We start from the raw sequence: 19,432 nt of genomic DNA on the forward strand, positions 1-19,432 counted from the left end.
TGATAAATACAGCGCCTCATAGTACTGTTTCACCTCAGATGTGATGTATAAAAAGTATAAAGATTTGTTGGCACGATTTTGTGAAGTAAACATGTCGAACGCAAAAAATTCGGCCTGATTTGTTTTTCAAGAATTTATTTTCCACGCCTAATCTACTGTGATCAAGAGCCATTACGGCTCTTGAATGTGATCGAAAATGATTGCTATATTTTGGGTGTACACTCGTAGTGATATAAAGCTATCAACTCCATGTAAGATGTTTTAATCTAAAATCACTTCGCCTTTCCCTCAAAAGTCACATGAATGTGACCTTAAATTAACTGATTTGTGGATTACAAGTTTATTGTTTGATTTAAATTATAAATTTATTAATGGAAGCTTCGCTTTTAGCCTTGGCTAAATCTCTATACCGTAAAATTCCGAAAATAAGCCCCGGGGCTTATATTTTTCAAAGGCCCTTTTTGACGGGCTTATTTTTGGAGGGGCTTGTATTCGGAGGGACTTATCTATGTAGGGGAATTTGCGTTTCAAAATCGATAGGGCTAGCCTTATAGTTGGAAGTAAATTGACCGTTCTTGCTTTGTTTTACGTTGTATTTGAGGGCAATTTTCCAAGTACAAGCCCCTGGGGGGCTTATATTTGGAGGGGCGATTCAACGGAGGGTCTTTTGCGTTACCGGTTTGGGGGGCTTATATTTAGAGGGGCTTATTTTCAGAATTCTACGGTATTATTCCACTACCCCCTTGGCCGACCCTGTCTCTTAGAATCATAGTAGTGGTGGGGTTACGAGGCAGCTCTTTAAAATTTCGCTATATTTTGCAAGCTATGTAAATTCCGTATTTCCTCGAACAAGCGCCCCAGCTTGGCTAAAAGGAGAGGTGCTAACAGAAAGAGGGCGCTTAATAAGGGAGGCACTTATTAACTTTTCCTTTCATAAACGATATTTCTATTTTGACTAAATGCATCTTAACGCGTTTGCTGGTCTGTCTGGTGCGTTCATTTCCACTTTTTTGGATTTAACCTGTTACATATCTGTGTACAGTATTTCCTCGATAATTGTCCACGCCTTAATAAGCACCCGTCCCCGAATAAGCGCTCAACCCACTGGCCATTATATCAAACAAGCGCCCCTATCGAATAAGCGCCCCCTCTCCTCCTCATGACTTTCTTAAATAGTAGCGATACAAGAGGAATGGGAGGATCTGTTTATTGATGACGAGGAAAATCTTGAAGATAAAGAGAGAAGTGATTGCGCGTAAATAGCGCGCGAGCCGCAAAAGATCGCGACGTCATTACTACAAACCCCCTTGCAAACACAACTCTTGGTCAATCAGAGCACGGGTGTTATCTGCTGGGGCTGATTCAGCAACAGAACAGGAACGTCAGTTGACGACGGCGCGCGCAAATCAAACAACTGGCTTGACCAATGGCGGAGCGGCAAATTGGCAACAAAAGTCGCGTTTAATCCTTTCCGTGCCCTTTCCTGTCGTCAACTGACGTTCCCGTTCTGTTGCTAAATCAGCGGTTTACAGTAGCTGTGACGTCACGATCTTTTGCAGTGTGCGCTATTCACGCAATCACTAAACACTTATGTAAAATGTTTAATGGGACTACGGTACTCTTGATTATAACAACCACTGTTTTAACGAATAAAAGGCACATGTCTCGAGGCATCTGTACAAAAAAACTTTGATAACCTTTTTAAACAAAACAAGAACTGATTACGCTCACAAAAATCCGTGTACAACAGCTCGCAACTAGTAGCATATCCCTTTTGATTCGCGCCTGCAACAAGGATTCTTTCTTCTTTTTCATTTTTAAAAAACCCTGTTCGCAAATCAGACACGCGAAACTGATCAAAGATTGGTATTCGACCTTTGAAGACGTCGAAAGTTGACGCGGTGTGTCGGGTGTGAGGTTTAAATTGCAGACGTTATAAACCAGAAGTCAAGCGACGAACGACCAGAAAATCGTACTAAAATGATCTTTGGACCGGTCCTTAACTGCTCATAATAAGGTAAGAACATTTCTGCTTATTTTAACTTAATGTGGGTTTAGACAAGTGAAGGCACTAAATTTTATTTCCGACTCCGGCAACTTCAAAGTTGACCGCGGAAGGTCAAATATTTGCCTTTTTCACAGATTTTGTAAAGCTCTCGCGTCGCTATTAATCATTTGCCCAAAGAAATTTTTACAGGAATCACTAGACCATCCTTCTAACATTCAACCACCTGCAGCTTAATCGATTTGAAGGTTTCACACATGGTGAAAATTATGTTTTTTCACGCATTACTTTTACTGAAGTAAATTGTATGCCTTCGAAATTAAACTATTTTGTATACAAAGAGCAGAGCACTATCTCCTCAATTCATTTTAGCAGATATTTAGAAGTTGTAAAAGAAGGCTGTAATGTTTAAAAGACGGTAGAGGAATCGGTTTTTGCACGCGAGGCTTTCAAACCCATGTAAATTAAAATTGATCGCCTCAAATGGCGATTTCAACGGATTTTGGATATTTGTATTTATCTCTGAAATAAAAGGATATTTCACCAAAAAACAACATACAGTGATTATAGTTATACTCTAGCCTATCTAACATTGAACTTTGAAAGAAATCGAATTTTCCACCCTTGCCGCGATATGTTTGATTTTTACGGACAGGCGCTTATAAAATGAGCGTGGCCTCCTTAAGAAAGCCAAAACGAACTGTTCTCTTCTTAAACTTATCAATTTTAGAAAGATACTTTTCATAACTTGCAACACTCCATACTGAAATGCAATGGGTAAAAAGAGGTATAATCAGACTATGGAAGAGGTGTTGTAAACGAAGAGTCCAGACTATAGCCATACTTCGTGCACACTCATAATATGTGCATACGCCTTCCTGCTTTGCCGAGAAGAAAATCGATTTGCTTGTCCCAGATTGTAGCATTACTATGAAACTAAACGTCTAAAAGGTTGAGAAATACTTCCTGCTTAATATCCAAAGTAATAGTGAGGAGATGTTTTTCAACGTTACTCTTTAGTAAGGTTTATAGTTATAAGGTTGTTTTGGGCCCAACTAAATATGTTTTTCACTTCTCGGGGAGTTTGGTCCTTGGTTCCCTTAACCAAAGCATTTAAAGGTAAGTCATCCGCAAACATAAGGAAAGTCGACCTGTCAGAACCAACAGCCTGTATATCATAAATGCTTTAGTTTTTAGTAAACGTTTTTATTGTTCGAACGTATTGGGCGCAAGTGGTATCAGTAAGTTAAAAAGTATTCAAGACTTTGCTGCTCCAATTGCGACCAGTACGTACGCGCAAATATGATCACATCACACCAGTTTTAGAAGAGCATAAATGGCTACTAGTAGCAACTCACTTTTACTTTAAAAACGCTCTTTAATATGGCCTTTAAATGCCTAACATCCCGTGAGCCGGAAAACCTTGCCTTCCAGTTTTTAATTTTTAATTTTTTTTTTTAATTTTTAAAAATTTTTAAAATTTTTAAAACTAAACTAGTGAGCAGCACTCTGCGAACTGTTGCTGTAAAACTTGTTTATTCTCCTACGCGTTTCGTCTAACTAACGTAGACTTCCTCAGGGAGTTTTACAATCAAATACTAAACGCCTGTATTTAAGCCATAATATGACTAAAAATAATGATGCTCGCAAACATTGAAGGTTTGGCCGGATTTACGAAAAGGAACAGGCGCAGCTGTGAAATTTTTTACGCAAGGCGTAAGAATACTTTGCTCACTAGTTTAGTTTTAAAAATTAAAAATTGTAAAATAGACAGGCGCTCGGCGCACGAAAAATGGTTATTCAAGATGGCTAAACGACCCCTATACGACTTGCTTCCACGGAAAACGAGGAGAAATAAGCGGGCGTGCCAGGAGAAGTTTAAAGATATCGAACATTCGACTTTTCAAGACTGTTAGTGGTCAGAGGACGTTTTAAAATAGAATAGTCAGTATCTGGAACTCCATGGATAGCTATCTTAAAACTCATGAGTCAGTGTCTAGTTTCAAGTTCGATCTGAAGAAGATTCTTAAGTATTTTATCGTGTCAATTAAATTTTAGTGCAAATATTTTTCTCAGAGTTTTAAGTAAGTTTTTAAATTAATTTAAATAGGCCATACTATTGTAAATATTTTAGTGTCCTCAAAGTAGGTTTTCCATTATAATGAATTATCTTTTCATGTAATTGAATTTCAATTATTGTGTTTGTAAAGCCTCAATGAGGTTAAGTAAAATAAAATGTATAAAAGGAGTAGTTTAGACTTGAGAGAAAACTAGGTCGCCATGTTTAATTCCATTAAATGTTTCCTTAGAATGTTTATCTTCTTACTTATTTATTGATTTATTCATTCGTCGATGACAGTTCTGTAAAATATTTCCCCGTTTAACTTTTCTTCCCTAGGCTTTCCCGATTATTGCCAACGAGCAGCCTCGCGTCTTCTCGAGGCTGCTAGGCGGCAGTCGGCAGCCTTTTAAAGCCGTGCGCGAACGTTCAAAAGGCAGATTGAATCTGTAATCCATGTACAGTCGAACCTCTCGGTACGGACACCTCTCTAAGACGGACACCTCTATATTACGGACAGTTTTCAATGTCCCCACAAAATTCTCATATATTTTCTTTAAAAAAACCCTCTATAATACGGACTCTCTCTAATACTGACAACGGCCACTAAATCTCGGCCCCAGAGAGTAAATTCACATAAAAGTAACCTCTCTATTTCGGACACTCCGGCGATCAGGTGAATCTGCACAGAGTAAATCTCGTCCAGTCTGGCTGATGAGCTATGCAAGGTGGCCTCAAAAGCCCAGTCGCTTTATACCAAACAATTAATTTGCAAAATGTGTACAGATGAACATAACCGACTTTTTGAAGGCTTGAATAACTACAGATAGCATTTAGATCTTTTCTATTACATTTTGTACTCCAGTTACTGTTAACTGCACTTGCAAAATAGCGAAAGACACTTTCAGAATTGTGCTTTACGTTAAAACTTTTTACATGCAGCATTGCGCTGTAGCTCGTTTCATCTTAAAACAGTGATTTTTCTACGAATGTACGTATGTAGCTGATATGTACAATGTTGTCTGCTACTGAAAGTGTTTTTTGTACTGTGAATTAATAGACTTAAATGCAGTTTGAAGGCGAGTGTAAGGCTGGTTTCAGCTACTGAACACTTAAAACTGTAAGTGGAGTCAAAAAAGTGACATCATCATAACCTCTTTTATACGGACACCTCTCTAATACGGACACTTCGCTCTGTCCCTTCGGTGTCCGTATTAGAGAGGTTCGACTGTAACATATAGTTGTGTAAGGTAACTTTTATGACGTAATGCAGATAAGAGAATGCATTGTTTTCGAGCGAACACGTGATACAGAACAGAGAATCTACGAGCCGTGTGCTTGTTTGTGAGTTCTGTGCCCTTCCCATCTTCAACCAATCGTGGATTCATTAACATCCTTTGCATCATACGTGTATAGCTGTCGCATTTGCCCTCTGGGATTCCTATTGCTTGCCGCTAAGAAAAAATAATAACGCCGCAAAATTTATTGTGTCTTTGAAGCAAAATATTTCGGAAGGCTTCATTGGCGCACCATAAATCTCTTTTTTTTTCTGAAAAGTAGACTTGCTAAGCTTTAAAGAGACCAAATATAAATCTGTACGTTGAATATTCGCGGACTTTAATGTGATTTTTCGGGGAGTCTTAGTTCGCTTATAAAGCTTCGGTAAAACGGGCCTGAAAAAACATGCAACTTGTTATGCAACATTGGTGCAAAACGAGTTGAAAAGCGATGTTGTGCGTTTTACCACCGTCGTTCAAACCTGTTAACAACCTTATTTGTTGCAGGACTGGTTTGATATGGGTGGTAAAACGCGGAACATGGCCACGCAACTCGTTTTGCAGTAATATTGCAAAACAAGTTGCATATTTTTTTTTTTTGCTCGTTTTTTTTTATCCGTACCTTAAGACCACTAAATTTTACGCAAAATGACCTAAACTCAACATCGGACAAAAACACGAACTTCAATAACCGAATGTAAAGTCGGTATTTCAAATTCTTTTCTCAGTACAACAGTTTAGTTCACTATTTTCAAGGTAGTTTTCGCTTATGCAATCGCATTGTACGGTGGCTCGAAAGGACAAAACACTTCCCAGATTCCGAAACACTTCCCAGAATCCAAAAAAACTTCCCAGAATTCAAAAACACTTTCCAGAATCCAGATTCTGGGATGTGTTTTGGATTCTGGGACCTGTTTTGGATTCTGGGAAGTGTTTGTGGATTCTAGGACGTGTTTTGGATTCTGGGGAGTGTTTTGTCCTTATGAGCCACCGTAGCATTGAATTCAAACTATTTTTCGTAAATTACGGTAATTCATGACATTTCTAAAATCTTTGCTCTTGGCACTTAGAGATAATTAGTTTAGTACAGAACCGTGTTAGGCTCACAATTAGTAGACCATTTAGAATACAGTTGTATAAATTTACTCGTGGATCAATTGAAAAACTTTCAAAGCCTTTAAGACGCATCCATTATTCCGAATCGGTTGCCCCCCCCCCGCCCCCAAGAATATATTTTAGTGAGGAGCTAATTAGCATTCTTATGCAGTTCATATTCTGTTGTTTTGATAACTTAATATCGCTAACCTTTTCTTGAACTCGTGTCATATGCTCCTTTAAAGATACAAGAGGAATACCAAAACTTCTTTTTTAAAGTCAACATCATGAATCGACCACTTGTTTGTATGATAAAGGGCTGTATAATAGTAAAAGCTCCCAGTACGGTATCATTTTTCATTTTTCCGTCGTAAACTTGGATCTCTGGTTTATCATAGGGAGAACCAAATAGACGAAATGTCGTCAGTTTGACGGTGTGGTTGGATGGTGCTGTTATGATCCACGTACAATGCGTGAATTTGTTGGTTGCACTGCCAAAACTGATGAACCCACTGGATCCGTTAACAGCAAAGAAACATGCTTCAGGGTTGACAACTGCAAATGGAAGTCAGAAAATCAATGTTTAAAACAAAAACTCACAAACTAACTTTTGATGCTTAACATGTTATTAAAAACAAAAATTCTCTTCGGTTCCATATAAACAGAAAGAGGTTATAATGATCGCTATTATATCGGCTAATGATCATGAACATCATTCTTCAACGTGACCAGTGAAATCTATATCTTTACTGGTTTACCGGAGAAAACGTCACCGGGCTGGTCTATTTTGCACTGGGTTTTTCTTCTTAGTTGTGTATCTCTCATAAAAGCTAAAATGAGTAACAGGCCTTACATCTCTACCGGTATGAAACCCTTGAAAACCTGATTTTGTCAATGGTGATTACGTTTTATATTTTTGCTCCTTTCAAACAAATATGAATAACGAAATACACTCGGATTTTGTATAAGCCACAATAGAAAGTGAACGGGAAAGCAAAAAATCATTGTATTCGAGTAAAAAAAACTATTCGCCAGGTATCGGGGAGAATAAATTATCACTGAACAGACTGAATCGAGCCACTGGGTAGATTTTCACTGGGACTGCTATAGAGGGAAAAATGACGTCAGAGTGACAAATTTGTTTGCAATATTTGTTTCACCTCCGTCATTTTAAGAGTCAGGCAAATATATTTTAATGACTTTTAAGTAACAGCGGCTCAAAAAGCAGTGGACTGCCCCAGAACTAACAAAAATGCGGAGTGGCGCAGTGGTGAGAGCACTCGCCTCCTACCAATGTGGTCCGGGTTCAAATCCTAGCGTCGACGCCATACATGTATGTTGGTTGAGTTTGTTGTTGGTTCTCGTCCTTGCTCCGAGAGGTTTTTCTCCGTGTATGTCGGTTTTCCCTCTTCTCAAAAATAAACACTTCCAAATTCCATTTCGATCTGGAACACACGGACACGTTTGGACGACTTCTTGAGAACTCCTAAATGCTCCGTGGGTAAAGAAATGTCAAGTTACAATTTTTTTACCGGTGCCTAATTTGTACCCGAGGTCGTCCTTAATTGTACTCGGGCACCAGCACCGTGCCCGAATTCCAGCGTGGGTACTTGAAAAAACGGGTGTGTTCACATTGCCATCACCTTTTTTGGCTCCTTAGCCAATAACTTAAAAAAATATTTCATTTCATGCTCTAGGTAGCTATGTTTACTCTGCATTGATCGATGTAAAACGCAATTTCGAACGAAATATTCCATTTAGATGGTTCGTTACTTTAGTTTGCTTTACTTGAAAATCGACTTACAGGGACACAGTCAGCTATGGGACCGCGCTGACCTGGACACTAGTTTTGCAAGTTTGAAAAGCGTTTATCTCAACCTGAAATTAAATGTACGCGTCGGATACATCTACAAATCCGCTCAGTCTTGCCTACTGTTTTATTCGATCCTCGATCTTTTACTGAAAACCTCTTTTTTCACTCATCCTTTTACAATATTTTACCATATTTGGTTAAAAATAGTATCCAAAGGAACATGAACACGCGTAGGCGCCGGGTAGGAGGAATCGCCTTCGTTTACCAAAATAACAAGAGAAATGAATCAAATACACTGGCGAGCAAATAATCATTTTATATATTTGGAAAATCGATGTAAGTAGTTACGTGTACGTGGAAAATCAATCTTTCTCGGCCTTGAACCTTCGACAATGATTCAGACTTCGCGTAATTTCTCACCTCCACTAACGTTCGAAGTATTCTTCGATGTCTGGACAAATCCATCTGTGAATTCTCAATGGTATATATATATAAAAATGAGTGCTATGATATGGCTTAGGGTCTATAATCACGATTTCGGCTTGTAACTAGTTCAACTATATATATAAAAAAATGAATGCCATGATATGGCTTAGGGTCTATAATCACGATTTCGGCTTGTAACTAGTTCAACTCTACAAGGTTTGCTTAGAGTGTTCCGGATACGCTTCTCACTTCTGTTTCATGCGCGTCTTCTAACATGCAAATCAGCTAAGAAATGGCATCTAATGCGCATCTGCATCAGCTGACTGTGTCCCTTTAAGAACTAGCTTCGCTCTGCAATTCTATTTTGCAAACAGAGTAACTCAAATTTCATAGTCGGAAGAGCCGTATTCTAGCTAAATCTAAACTGAACGGGGCTGCCTCTCATCCCTCTTCTGTGACAAATTAGAATCTCTTCCTCAGAAGATACAAAGGACGAAACAGCTGAAGACCTTACAAAGACCTGAGAAAGTTGCCATTTTACTCTCTGAGTACTCGGTTTTTTGAGATATAATAATATATACGCACGATCGTCGATATTGATGGAATCCCTAGTTCTAGTACACACTAGCGAGACATGCAGTGCTTAAGAGACACTCACGTCCCTATTGACCTTAGGAGATGTACTTGAGTGTAACAGAGTTCTTTATAAAGAATTCAAAAACTGTTTATCAAGGTGTGACTGTGACACGGTTATTATTTATTAACTAAAAGAACCCGTTCGTTGACTAATCACTGCTAATTACTCTTTTGACACAACATTTTTGAGCAAAGATAGCCCGCTGTTCTTCATGTTCCCTCTGAAAACTTTGTATGGCTAAGGCGATAACTTGGCTTTTTACTAAGTCCTCAACACATCATAGGCAATAAGTAAGAAAATCTAGGTACGAAGCCCATACTGACTCGATCTTCAAGAAGCAAAAGCTCTTGAAATGTCAAGAAATCCATTTGTTTTAATTAGACCGTTTTATGTTTTCACTCTTTTCAAAATTCAATAACGTTTTTCAATGAACAACCAAATACATAATACTAGGAGTGCTCAATCTTTTTTTTTTTTATCGCCATACAGAACCAATACCAGCACCGTTTACATTCAAGTTCCAAAGTTTTACAACTCTCTGAATGAATGGATGGATGGATGGATGGATGGACGGAGGGAGGGAGGGATGGAGGGACGAACGAACGAACGAACGACTGAATGAATGAATGAATCTCTCCTCCCTCGCTTTCTCAGGACCTCTTCAAATCGGGCTTAAATGGAAAAAATGGCTGGCTATGTCCCTGATTTTAAGTATGCTTAATTGAGCAAAGTGGAAACCTTTCAAGAGAAATATAAAGGACTATCTTTGAGGACAAAATTCAGAAATCGTCTATGCTCTAACAAAAATTTTTAGTGTTTACAAGCGATTGTGCCGAGATACCGCGCAACATACTATACTGGATAAAGCGCAAAGCACTGCAAAACATAACTATTCCTACTTACCAGGAATAACAGTGTATCTTGCTATAAATCCACGGCGTGTTACCGAACCATCAGTAACAAAACGTACAATCAAGGTTTCGTTGTAAGAAGAAAAAGTCGAATTGCTGGTGAGTGAACCACATAAACGCCCAGGAAGCACACCACTACCATATATGACAGCATTTTGAATTTGTATATAGTCGAAGGGACAGTTAACCCCACTTTCTATGTCCATGTCTTGAATGACCAACTTGACGCGATTTCCTGTACTTGCCATGATTTTCCATTTGCAATTGTGGTTATTACCATAATTTCCCGGGTAAGAAGGACTTGTGATGATGCCTGTAGTCCCTGTCAGGATTGCCATATTTGGACACGCTGACACTTTAAGACAAGAGAATAATAACAAGTTTCGTTTTGGAAAAGGTGAAACACTCGCCACGTCAAGCTCGTGGAAAAAAGAAAGAGATTTGACTTCCCACAACAGTGATCGGTCGTTTCAATCAAATAGTAGTCAATTTATCCTGGTTTTAAAGGGGGTTTGTCTCGAAGATAGTGCTCTTTTTAGGAATAATACGTGCTGAAGTCATTACTTAGTGTCTATACACTTATACAAAATACTCCTTTAGATTTATGGAGAAGGTCCCAAACAAAATTTATTAGACAGCACTAGCCATAATTATTTTTTGGTAATTTTTTGCATTGAAAAGGCTGGCCATTTTTTCAAGTTTCAATCATCCTTGCCATCCATATTAACAGGCGACAGGAAACGGTTTTAATGCCTAAATATAGTCTTATTCTTGGAATTCAATTAATTCGAAAACACGCTTTGGCTTTTTAAAAAGGTAGAAAATAGCGTGACATAGCCCCTTTAAATAACTTGGTACATCAGGGGCACCCAACGAGAATATAGTTCAAAACCACTTAAACATAGCATTGTTAAACGTATTTTAGTATTTAAACGGTAGATATAGGCATATTTTTATCCCCTAAAAATTTTTCAACTGTTCGGATTTCCTAGCTGAAAGTCTTGTGATCCGAAAATTATAGGGATCAAAACTGTTCGAAAATTCCAGCCAGAAAAAAGGCTCCCGAAAATTCTAGGTGACCTTTTTAAGGTAAAAATCCTTTAAACATATGCAATTATACCATTTTTTAGATGTTCGAAAATCCTAAGAGAGGCAGGTAAACAAGAAATTTCTAGATATCAAATCGTCTTCCGAACAGATATTTTCCGAAAATTGTCGTTGGGTGCCCCTGGTACATACCGTAAGAAATACCTCCATGGAATTCCATCGATTTCCGTGGAAAAGATTTCCATGGCATTCCATGGGGGATAAGGACATCAATTTCAATGGAATTCAATGGAAAAGTTCCGTGAAATTCCATGGAAACTACTGCATCCAATTCCATTGATCTTCATGGAGTTCCATGAAATTCACAGGAATTAGACCATGGAATTAGAATATCGCATTGAGTTACAGATGTAAATGGAATATATACAATTTTCCACAGATTTAGGTGTCAGTGCAAATTACTGGATAAGTTCCCTTTATTAAATAGAAAACCGCTCAATCTCTTTTGAAAAGTTATAATTACAAATTACTTAAGCTCAATGAAATCAAAACTTACTCAGAAAAACAAGTTGCTCAAGCGAACGTCGATAAATTTTTAGTGACAGACAGTCAGATTACGGACCTGACTCTTTACTGTTACAAGGTACCTGTACTGAGTACTCAGCCTCCCCACCCATGAAGCTTATGACTAGTCAATCACTTCCTCCAAGCTCTGCTAGTAGTGTTTCGGGCGAAGCCTTCCGGACTATGAAAAGTGCATCAGGAAATCATGAACAGGAGATGAGTGGACCTTCGGACATGGTGATTGAAGACTGACGCAAGAATAGATAATACAATAAAGAGTCCAAAGAAACGCTAAGACTTATACAGGATAACTCAAAATCAAGTGAATGAAGAGCAAATGAAGACTGAATAAAGTAATGCCAGTTGGTCACCTGTTCACCACACCCCATCACTCCGCCATAAAAAAAACGACAACACAAAACAAGTTAACCAACTGCCTCGCTTAAGTGGAAGGTGGGTGCCTGGGATACCCAGGGGCTTCCACGGTGGCTAGCCAGCCCCTAGATAGAAAACTGCCCCCATGGCTGGCAAATCCCCGCAACCCAGCCATGAGCCCCCATTCCAGGCACCCGTCACACTGATGAAACAGTGGAAGGAAGAAAAATAGGGATGGGAGGGGGGGAGACGCTAAATAAACCGCTCCACAGACCACTGCACAAACGCTCTACGAAGAACTCGCAGATCCTAGCCGTGTACAAAGCTACCACAAACCATGTGAGCCTGCACTTATGGGATTGGCCGCTGGTTTCCTGCTAAGCTCGTTGGCCGCTTGACCGCTAAACTTGTGTACCACTTGACCGCTTAACTTGTGGACCGTTTAACTGCTAAGCTTGTGAACCGCTTGACCGCTAAACTTATGAACCGCTTGACCCCTAAGCTTGTGGACCGCCTGACCGCTAGTTGGTTAAATTAAATTTAATCAAATTTAACCAACTGCCTCGCTTTAGTGGAAGGTGGGTGCCTGGGATACCCAGGGGTTCCACTGTGGCCAGCCAGCCCCTAGATAGAAAACTGCTCCCATGGCTGGCAAATCCCCGCAACCCAGCCATGAGCCCCTATTCCAAGCCGAAGGGACTCTCCGAGCTGACGCAGCCAGATCGGAGAGGGAAAGAGGGGCTCAGGGCTGGGGGAAGCACTGGCCCCGAACTACCCAAGTCCCGAGGCACCCCACAAGGACAATTAGGAAAAGAGAAAGATACACAAGAAATACCTGTCAAGTGAGAAGGCTTGCTACCCCCACGATAGTACTAACGGGAGTGTGAATATAGACCTGATACGCATCGCTGGACCATCTGCCAAGTGTCTTGATGAGGTGATCTGGTAAGCCACGAGAGGCTGCTGAAGTAGCAGCGCCAATGCGGAAACTATGACCGGTGTAGCAACCAGGGACCCCAGCGGCGGAGAAGACAGATTGAATATTGGATGTCAGCCATTGGCGATGTAGAGGGGTGCCATCAGAGAGAAGGAAGAGTGTGCCAGGAGTTGAGCCACGGACGTGTAGATACTGGCTAAGGGCGCGTACAAGGCAGAGATCACGTTTACCAGCACCAATGTAAATATGGCAACCTTGGAGAAAGGGGTCTGTCTTAGAGCACTTAATATGAATCCTGAAGCTGCTTGGATTGACTAGGGAATCTGCTTGGACATCACTGACAGCAAGGTGGATGTCAGGATTGAGGGGGGAGTTGACAGTGAACTCACCAGCGCGTAAGAAACCATAAAACCCGAGACAGCAGGCAGCCCACAGCATTGTATGGTTGTAGTCAGAGAAATTCAAGGACTGGAAGATAATGTGCATCAGCTCGATTGTGATGGGTTGGCGCTGACGCCTGTTTGAGCCTTGGTGACGTTTGATACCCCGCAACTCATGCTGTAACCGAAGTCAACCAACCAGCGAAGAAGGATGACCGTCCTCAATGTGAAGGGACCGGATTGCTGAAAGGTAAACCTGTATGGATGAATGGTGGAGAGTATCAGCAAAATGACAGCAGAAAAGGATGAGCATGTCTTCACTGGCTGGAAGAGCTGATCCCGAAGGAGATAGGCTATTGTCCTGAACACAGAAATCCAAGAAGCGGCGTTGGGCCGAAGCATAAATTTTCCTATTAGAAGGGGCAAGACCCTGAGTCAAATAGAAGTGGCATTTATCTGACGGCGAAGTTCCAAGTCCGAGAGGAGCTGCTGCGGAATCTGGGTTGGAATGGAGTCTGCATGAGGGGCTAGGCGGCGAAAGCGCTGAGACTGAAAGCGAGACAGGGAGTCAGCAATGGGGTTAGACTTCCCTCTAACTGGGGAGGCAGTGAACGAGAAGGAGTGACGAGCTGCCAACAGGGACAGATAGCGAACCTAGGACATGATGGTAGGGGCTCTTGAAGTGTTATCTGACAGGACGTTGACCCGTTTGGAGGCCCACTAGGGACCCCAGAGGTAAGCTGCCACGACGATAGGGAAAAGTTCCTTGTACTCGATAGACGGAGAGAGCTGTGTTGGGAGCCATGCACCAGAAAACCAGTGACCCTGGGAGACTGGTCCGTAACCAAGAGCCCCAGAGGCATCTGAAGAAACCTCGAAGTCGGGAAGTGGAGCCCACTGGGGGTACTGAAGGAAGCTGCAACCATTCCAAGACTGGAAAAACTCTTGCCATGCACTTGGCTAGGTCAAGAAAGAACTCTTGATGGAGACGAATCGGCTGGTCATCGCCTCGAAAGGCACATAGCAGGTTGATCATTCGGCGAAAGAATGAGCGACCTTGGGGTACGACCTTGCAGGCATGCTGAAGGTGACCTATTAGAGACTCCAGTTCCTTGCGTTTAAACCAACGCTTTTGTGACCAGTCCTCCAACAAGGCAGTTATCCTATCAAATTTGTGCTGAGGAAGGCGTGCCAGCAGATTAAGAGAGTCCAGTTCAGTGCTCAGGATGGTTAGGCACGTCGATGGCCCTTCTAGTTTCTCTGGATGGAGGGGAATGCCAAGCTTAGAAAAACAGTCAATTGACCTGTCGACATTGTGTTGACAGACAGAGGAGCCGGCAGGGCCAAGAGTGTGGAAGTCATCAAGGTAATGCATCAGGAAGGTGACATCGTAGTTTTGCTTGGCCACCCACTCCACTAAATCTGCTATACATCTGAAGATATGTGGAGCTGACCTGACACCGAAAGGCAGGACCATATCAACATTAAAGGCACCACGCCATTTCATACCCAGCAACTGGCGATCTTCTGTATGGACTGGCACAATACGGTATGCATTTTGCACATCAAATTTCGCCATAAGGGAACCCCTCCCCAGCCGCATTATGCCCGCAATAATGTCATCTACCTTCATGTACTGCAGAGAATAATCCTCGCCCACAATTTCGTCGTTGACATTGTGGCCCGCAGGGCTAGACAGGTCCAGGATAAGACGCTATTTCCCAGGTTGGTGGCGTTTGGGGATGACGCCCGAAACGACTCACCTGGAGGACAGGAAGGGGAGGCTGGGAGAAGGGGCCCGCCACCCTGCCTGTTTGAACTTCCGAGTGCACTGTAACTGTCGTTGACCTGAAGGTTTAGGAGTGCTGACGCCATATTCCCCGTTGCCGACTTCAGGGAAGTACTGTAATTGAAGCCTAGGTGAAAACCATCGCTAAGGCCTTGGACCACGTATGCAAATTTTTCTGGGTTAGGATGATGAAAGAGTTCATGCTGGAATCTATCCACATTAATGGAAGTAAGCTGAGAAACTGGTCTTAAAGGACAAACAGATGGAGAACACAACGAATAACTGGAACTTGGCAGACCCTGCTGCGGAGAAGGTAAAACAAAAGGAGAACGCAACTTTAACGCTGAAAAGTTACCATGAGAACCAACGTGAACAGAAACAAAACTATTTACAGTTGAATTGGCTTGAGGTGGCCTAGCGGCGGCGGTGACCCCCTTTGACTGAGAAGGGGAGCGGGACCGTTCTCTCCTTGCGGGCCGGTGAGGAAAGTGGATGCGGGGGTGGTCCCCATGGCACGATTCACAGGAGTGACGAAACCGGAAGCGACCAAAGGGCCAGCGACAGCGCCCATTGTTCCAGGAGTGGCAATACTGGCTAGACCGGGGGTTGCCTTAAGACCCGAGAGGCTCTGTTAGTGACGAGGCAGAGGAAGTTGAGGAACCTGAAGCAGCTGAAGTGGTAACCGGAGATCTGGTGTGAAAATTGTAGAGGTCTGGGTGCATGCGAGACCAGTCGGTTGAACCTGAGGCTGCGACTTCTTTTCTGAAGGCGATGTCGTAGTGGAACCACGATTTGTCAGAAAAGCGCCTTGCTGTCTGAATAATGAGTAACTTGTACTAATTTAAATCTTTCCAGCGAGAGGGTAAGGTGTGGCAGAGAATCATAGAAAAGATTGTGAAGGCTTCTTTCCAGGTGACGATGTCTGCGTTTTCGATGACCCGTTTTTTAGACCCTGATACCACCAGGTTTTCCCTCCAAAAACGCTTGGGGTTCGCTTTCTTGAGCTCGGATATTGTCCGGAAGTAGGTCGGCCAAGTCTACAAAATGCCCTGCTGTAATTTTGGAAACCAGCTTATACGGGACTCGAGCATAGTCAGGACCCACCACAAATGCTTTGTTGAGGTTTGGAAACGTAGAGGACTCAGTTCCGGTCGCGTCACCACAAGATCCCCCAACCACTACAGGCAAGTTGGCGGAGGACGTGGCGGGAAGAGAAGAGACAACCGAAGGACCGCCAGATGAGCTTTAAGTTGAAATAAATGAGGGCACAACAAGCGTACCTGAAGACTGGGAGGTAGAGCCGGGGGTACCAGAGCTGGAGGATGCCGGAGACTGCGTAGAAGTCAAAGGCGAGGAGAGAGGAACAGGCGTCGCGGCCATGTTTGAGTTCCCGCCACTTGAATCTGGAAGGGAAGATAGCAACGGAGGGAGCGATTCCGCTAGAGCTCTTGAAATTGCCTGTGTAACGCGGTAGTGTCCGGCAGGGAAACAGGTTGACTTGGCGGTGAAGCTGGGGTGTTAACTGTAGGAGCTGGGGTAGAACCGCTAGAAGAAGGCAAAGACACGGTAACCGGTGAAGACATAGTGGACAACCTGTTGTTTGTGGCTCGCATCCTGAACGAACGTGACGACACGCACGCTTTGAAAAATAATTGAAAGAAAAAGGATACAAGAAAAAGCACACTGTTGGACTGCTGCTCCAGAGATCACTAAAAAAGACGAAGACGCTAAATGAACCGCTCCACAGACCACTGCACAAACGCTCGACGAAGAACTCGCACATCCTAGCCGTGCACAAAGTTACCACAAACCACGTGAGCCTGCACTTATGGGATTGACCGCTGGATGCCCGCTAAGCTCGTGGGACGCTTGACCGCTAAACTTGTGGACCGCTTGACCGCTTAACTTGTGTAACGCTTATCTGCTAAGCTTGTGAATTTCTTGACCGCTAAGCTCTGAACCGCTTGACCACTAAGCTTATGAACCACTTGACCGCTAAGCTTGTGGACCGCTTGACCGCTAAGCTCGTGGTGGTTAACTTAGGTCAATTACATTTAACCAAATCTAAATTTAACTAAAAGTAGTAATTGAAGAAGAAATAGGACTGTAATAGGTCGCTGATAAGCCGGTTTTTTTCTTTTTTGTTTTTTAGCCATTTGGTAATTCCTCATCTTGTGGACAAGGCAGCTACTAGTGCAAGTCCCTCCTGAGTGCTGAATTTTCAAGATGGCGTAGCTTTGTTATATTCTAGTTTCATCCTATCGTTCAGCACTTTTTGCCCTTTAAAAATGTAACCTAGGCAGGATTTCGAGCTTTTTGATATTTCCTCCAGCTGTTGAACATACTTTTCGCGAAATATGAAAGAAAATTCACGAAGAGGACTTCAAACAAACACGAAGGGATCGGCCTGTTTGCAAGAAAAAGCTTGGAAACTATAAGAAATGTGAGTTTTCTAATTTCTTCGTGTTTCAATGGCCCAAAATGATTATTAGTGTTTTGTTTACATGGATGATAGTAGACTGCAATTTGGCTGCCAGAGATGTTCTGTCGTTTTAGTTGTGTGCTGTAAATTAATTCAAAAATGTCCGATTTTTTGCTCGTTTGCAGACACTGAGTTTAGGTCAGATAAAATAAGAAAACTTTAGTCTTGTCCGTGGCTATTTAACAAATCTTATGGTTTTAGAAAGTAGCTCTGTGATGTGTTGCATCGCATACGAAAAATAAACTTGGCTCGTTAAATTTTGCGGGTTCTGTGAGTTTCAGAAAATGGTGAAAATTTGCTTATAAAAATGGCGTCCAAGGGGGTCGAATCGAATAAAGTGATGCTCGTATCTCTAATACAAGGGCAGTGAAGAACTTATGTTTGGTATATTTGTCCATTAATCCAACAGACCTATCTATGATGTTAGTATGAACTTAATCTGTTTACCCCCTTCCGTTGATATTTTTAACATTTTGCCCGGTTTTCTCTTACAACCACTCTTAAGACTCTTTGTTTGTCTGGTTGTCAGTTGTATAAAAAGTAACTGTACACACCACCATTGGTAAGGAGAAAAAAAAAACAGGAAAGAATGGAGCGTAATAACTGATTGGTTAGTTGAGAAATATAGACATAGGCATAGACACTTTATTTACGTGGTGAATATGCTTAGTCACGCGGCTAGTTAACAGACATCCCACGGGTAAAATTAAGGCAGAAACTAAAAAACAAAACTAATGTTAAAAGTTTGAATTGCTATTTGATAAGATAATGAATTGACTATGATAAAATTTAAAATACCTTAACCTGAAATTATGATGATGGCAAAAGTTATAAAAATTCTAAAAATCTAAAACTTTGAACCCTGTTGCCAAATTTCTTGGAAACTCACAAAGAGCCAATCAAACGCAACTTCTGAGCTGAATGGCACAAAACATGGATCCGCAGTAGTCGAATGCAAATTTTTGTACGTTTTACGTTTTCAGAATGCAGACTCTTATTTTAATAATTTTAATGATAGACTCAATAGTGCTTAATGTTTGGTTTAAGGCGAGGTTCTGAAAGTCACCCAAGTAAAGAAATCCTTGAGATCTAGTAACGAAGCTACATAAACTAAAAAAGGTTAATAATACATTACGTAAAGATGCAATGTAATACATACAGGATAGTGTCTCAGCCCAAGGCCTTCTTACAAAGCAACGGCGCAGAAGGGTAAAGAGCGAGGGCATTATCCGATTTAATGCACCTTTCCATTGTTTTAGAACCAGCAGTACAGGTTATTATTGTAGTCAATGATATGGAACAGTAGGTCATTATTCGTAACAGTGACCTTCTGTTTCTCCTCAGTGACCTTCTCTTTCATTCATTAAAAATAATAACCTTTTCAAAGCAAAGGAAGGATGCATTAACCCTCAGACATACACGCAAAGTTATACCCCACCGTGGTACAAGGGGGGGTTGATTGAACCCCCCTTGAGTTTTTGATACATTGCAGTATGTCGAAACGATTTTGCCTTCAGTGGAAAGCCTTTGATCTTTTCTCTACAAGAAGGGGTATATTTTATTGGTGGTGGCGCTGCTGGAGGTCTGAGTCGCCAAACATGGTCGCCATCTTGGCAGCCATGTTGGATTTTATCA

The 19,432-nt window shown here is 41.7% G+C and overlaps 1 protein-coding gene across 1 annotated transcript; it reads right to left on the reverse strand.

The window, feature by feature from the left end:
* Window positions 1–13,047: 13,047 nt before the first annotated feature.
* On the reverse strand, window positions 13,048–13,584 carry LOC140923758 (uncharacterized). The gene has a single exon (XM_073373851.1). The coding sequence runs from the start codon at window positions 13,582–13,584 to the stop codon at window positions 13,048–13,050; it is 537 nt and encodes a 178-aa protein (XP_073229952.1).
* Window positions 13,585–19,432: the final 5,848 nt, after the last annotated feature.

The sequence above is a fragment of the Porites lutea genome, chromosome 1, assembly GCF_958299795.1.
Source record: "Porites lutea chromosome 1, jaPorLute2.1, whole genome shotgun sequence".
Taxonomy (NCBI): domain Eukaryota; kingdom Metazoa; phylum Cnidaria; class Anthozoa; order Scleractinia; family Poritidae; genus Porites; species Porites lutea.

Coding starts and splice junctions, on each gene's coding strand:
- LOC140923758 (XM_073373851.1), bottom strand. CDS start 13,584: ATGCTGTGGGCTGCCTGCTGTCTCGGGTTTTATGGTTTCTTACGCGCT.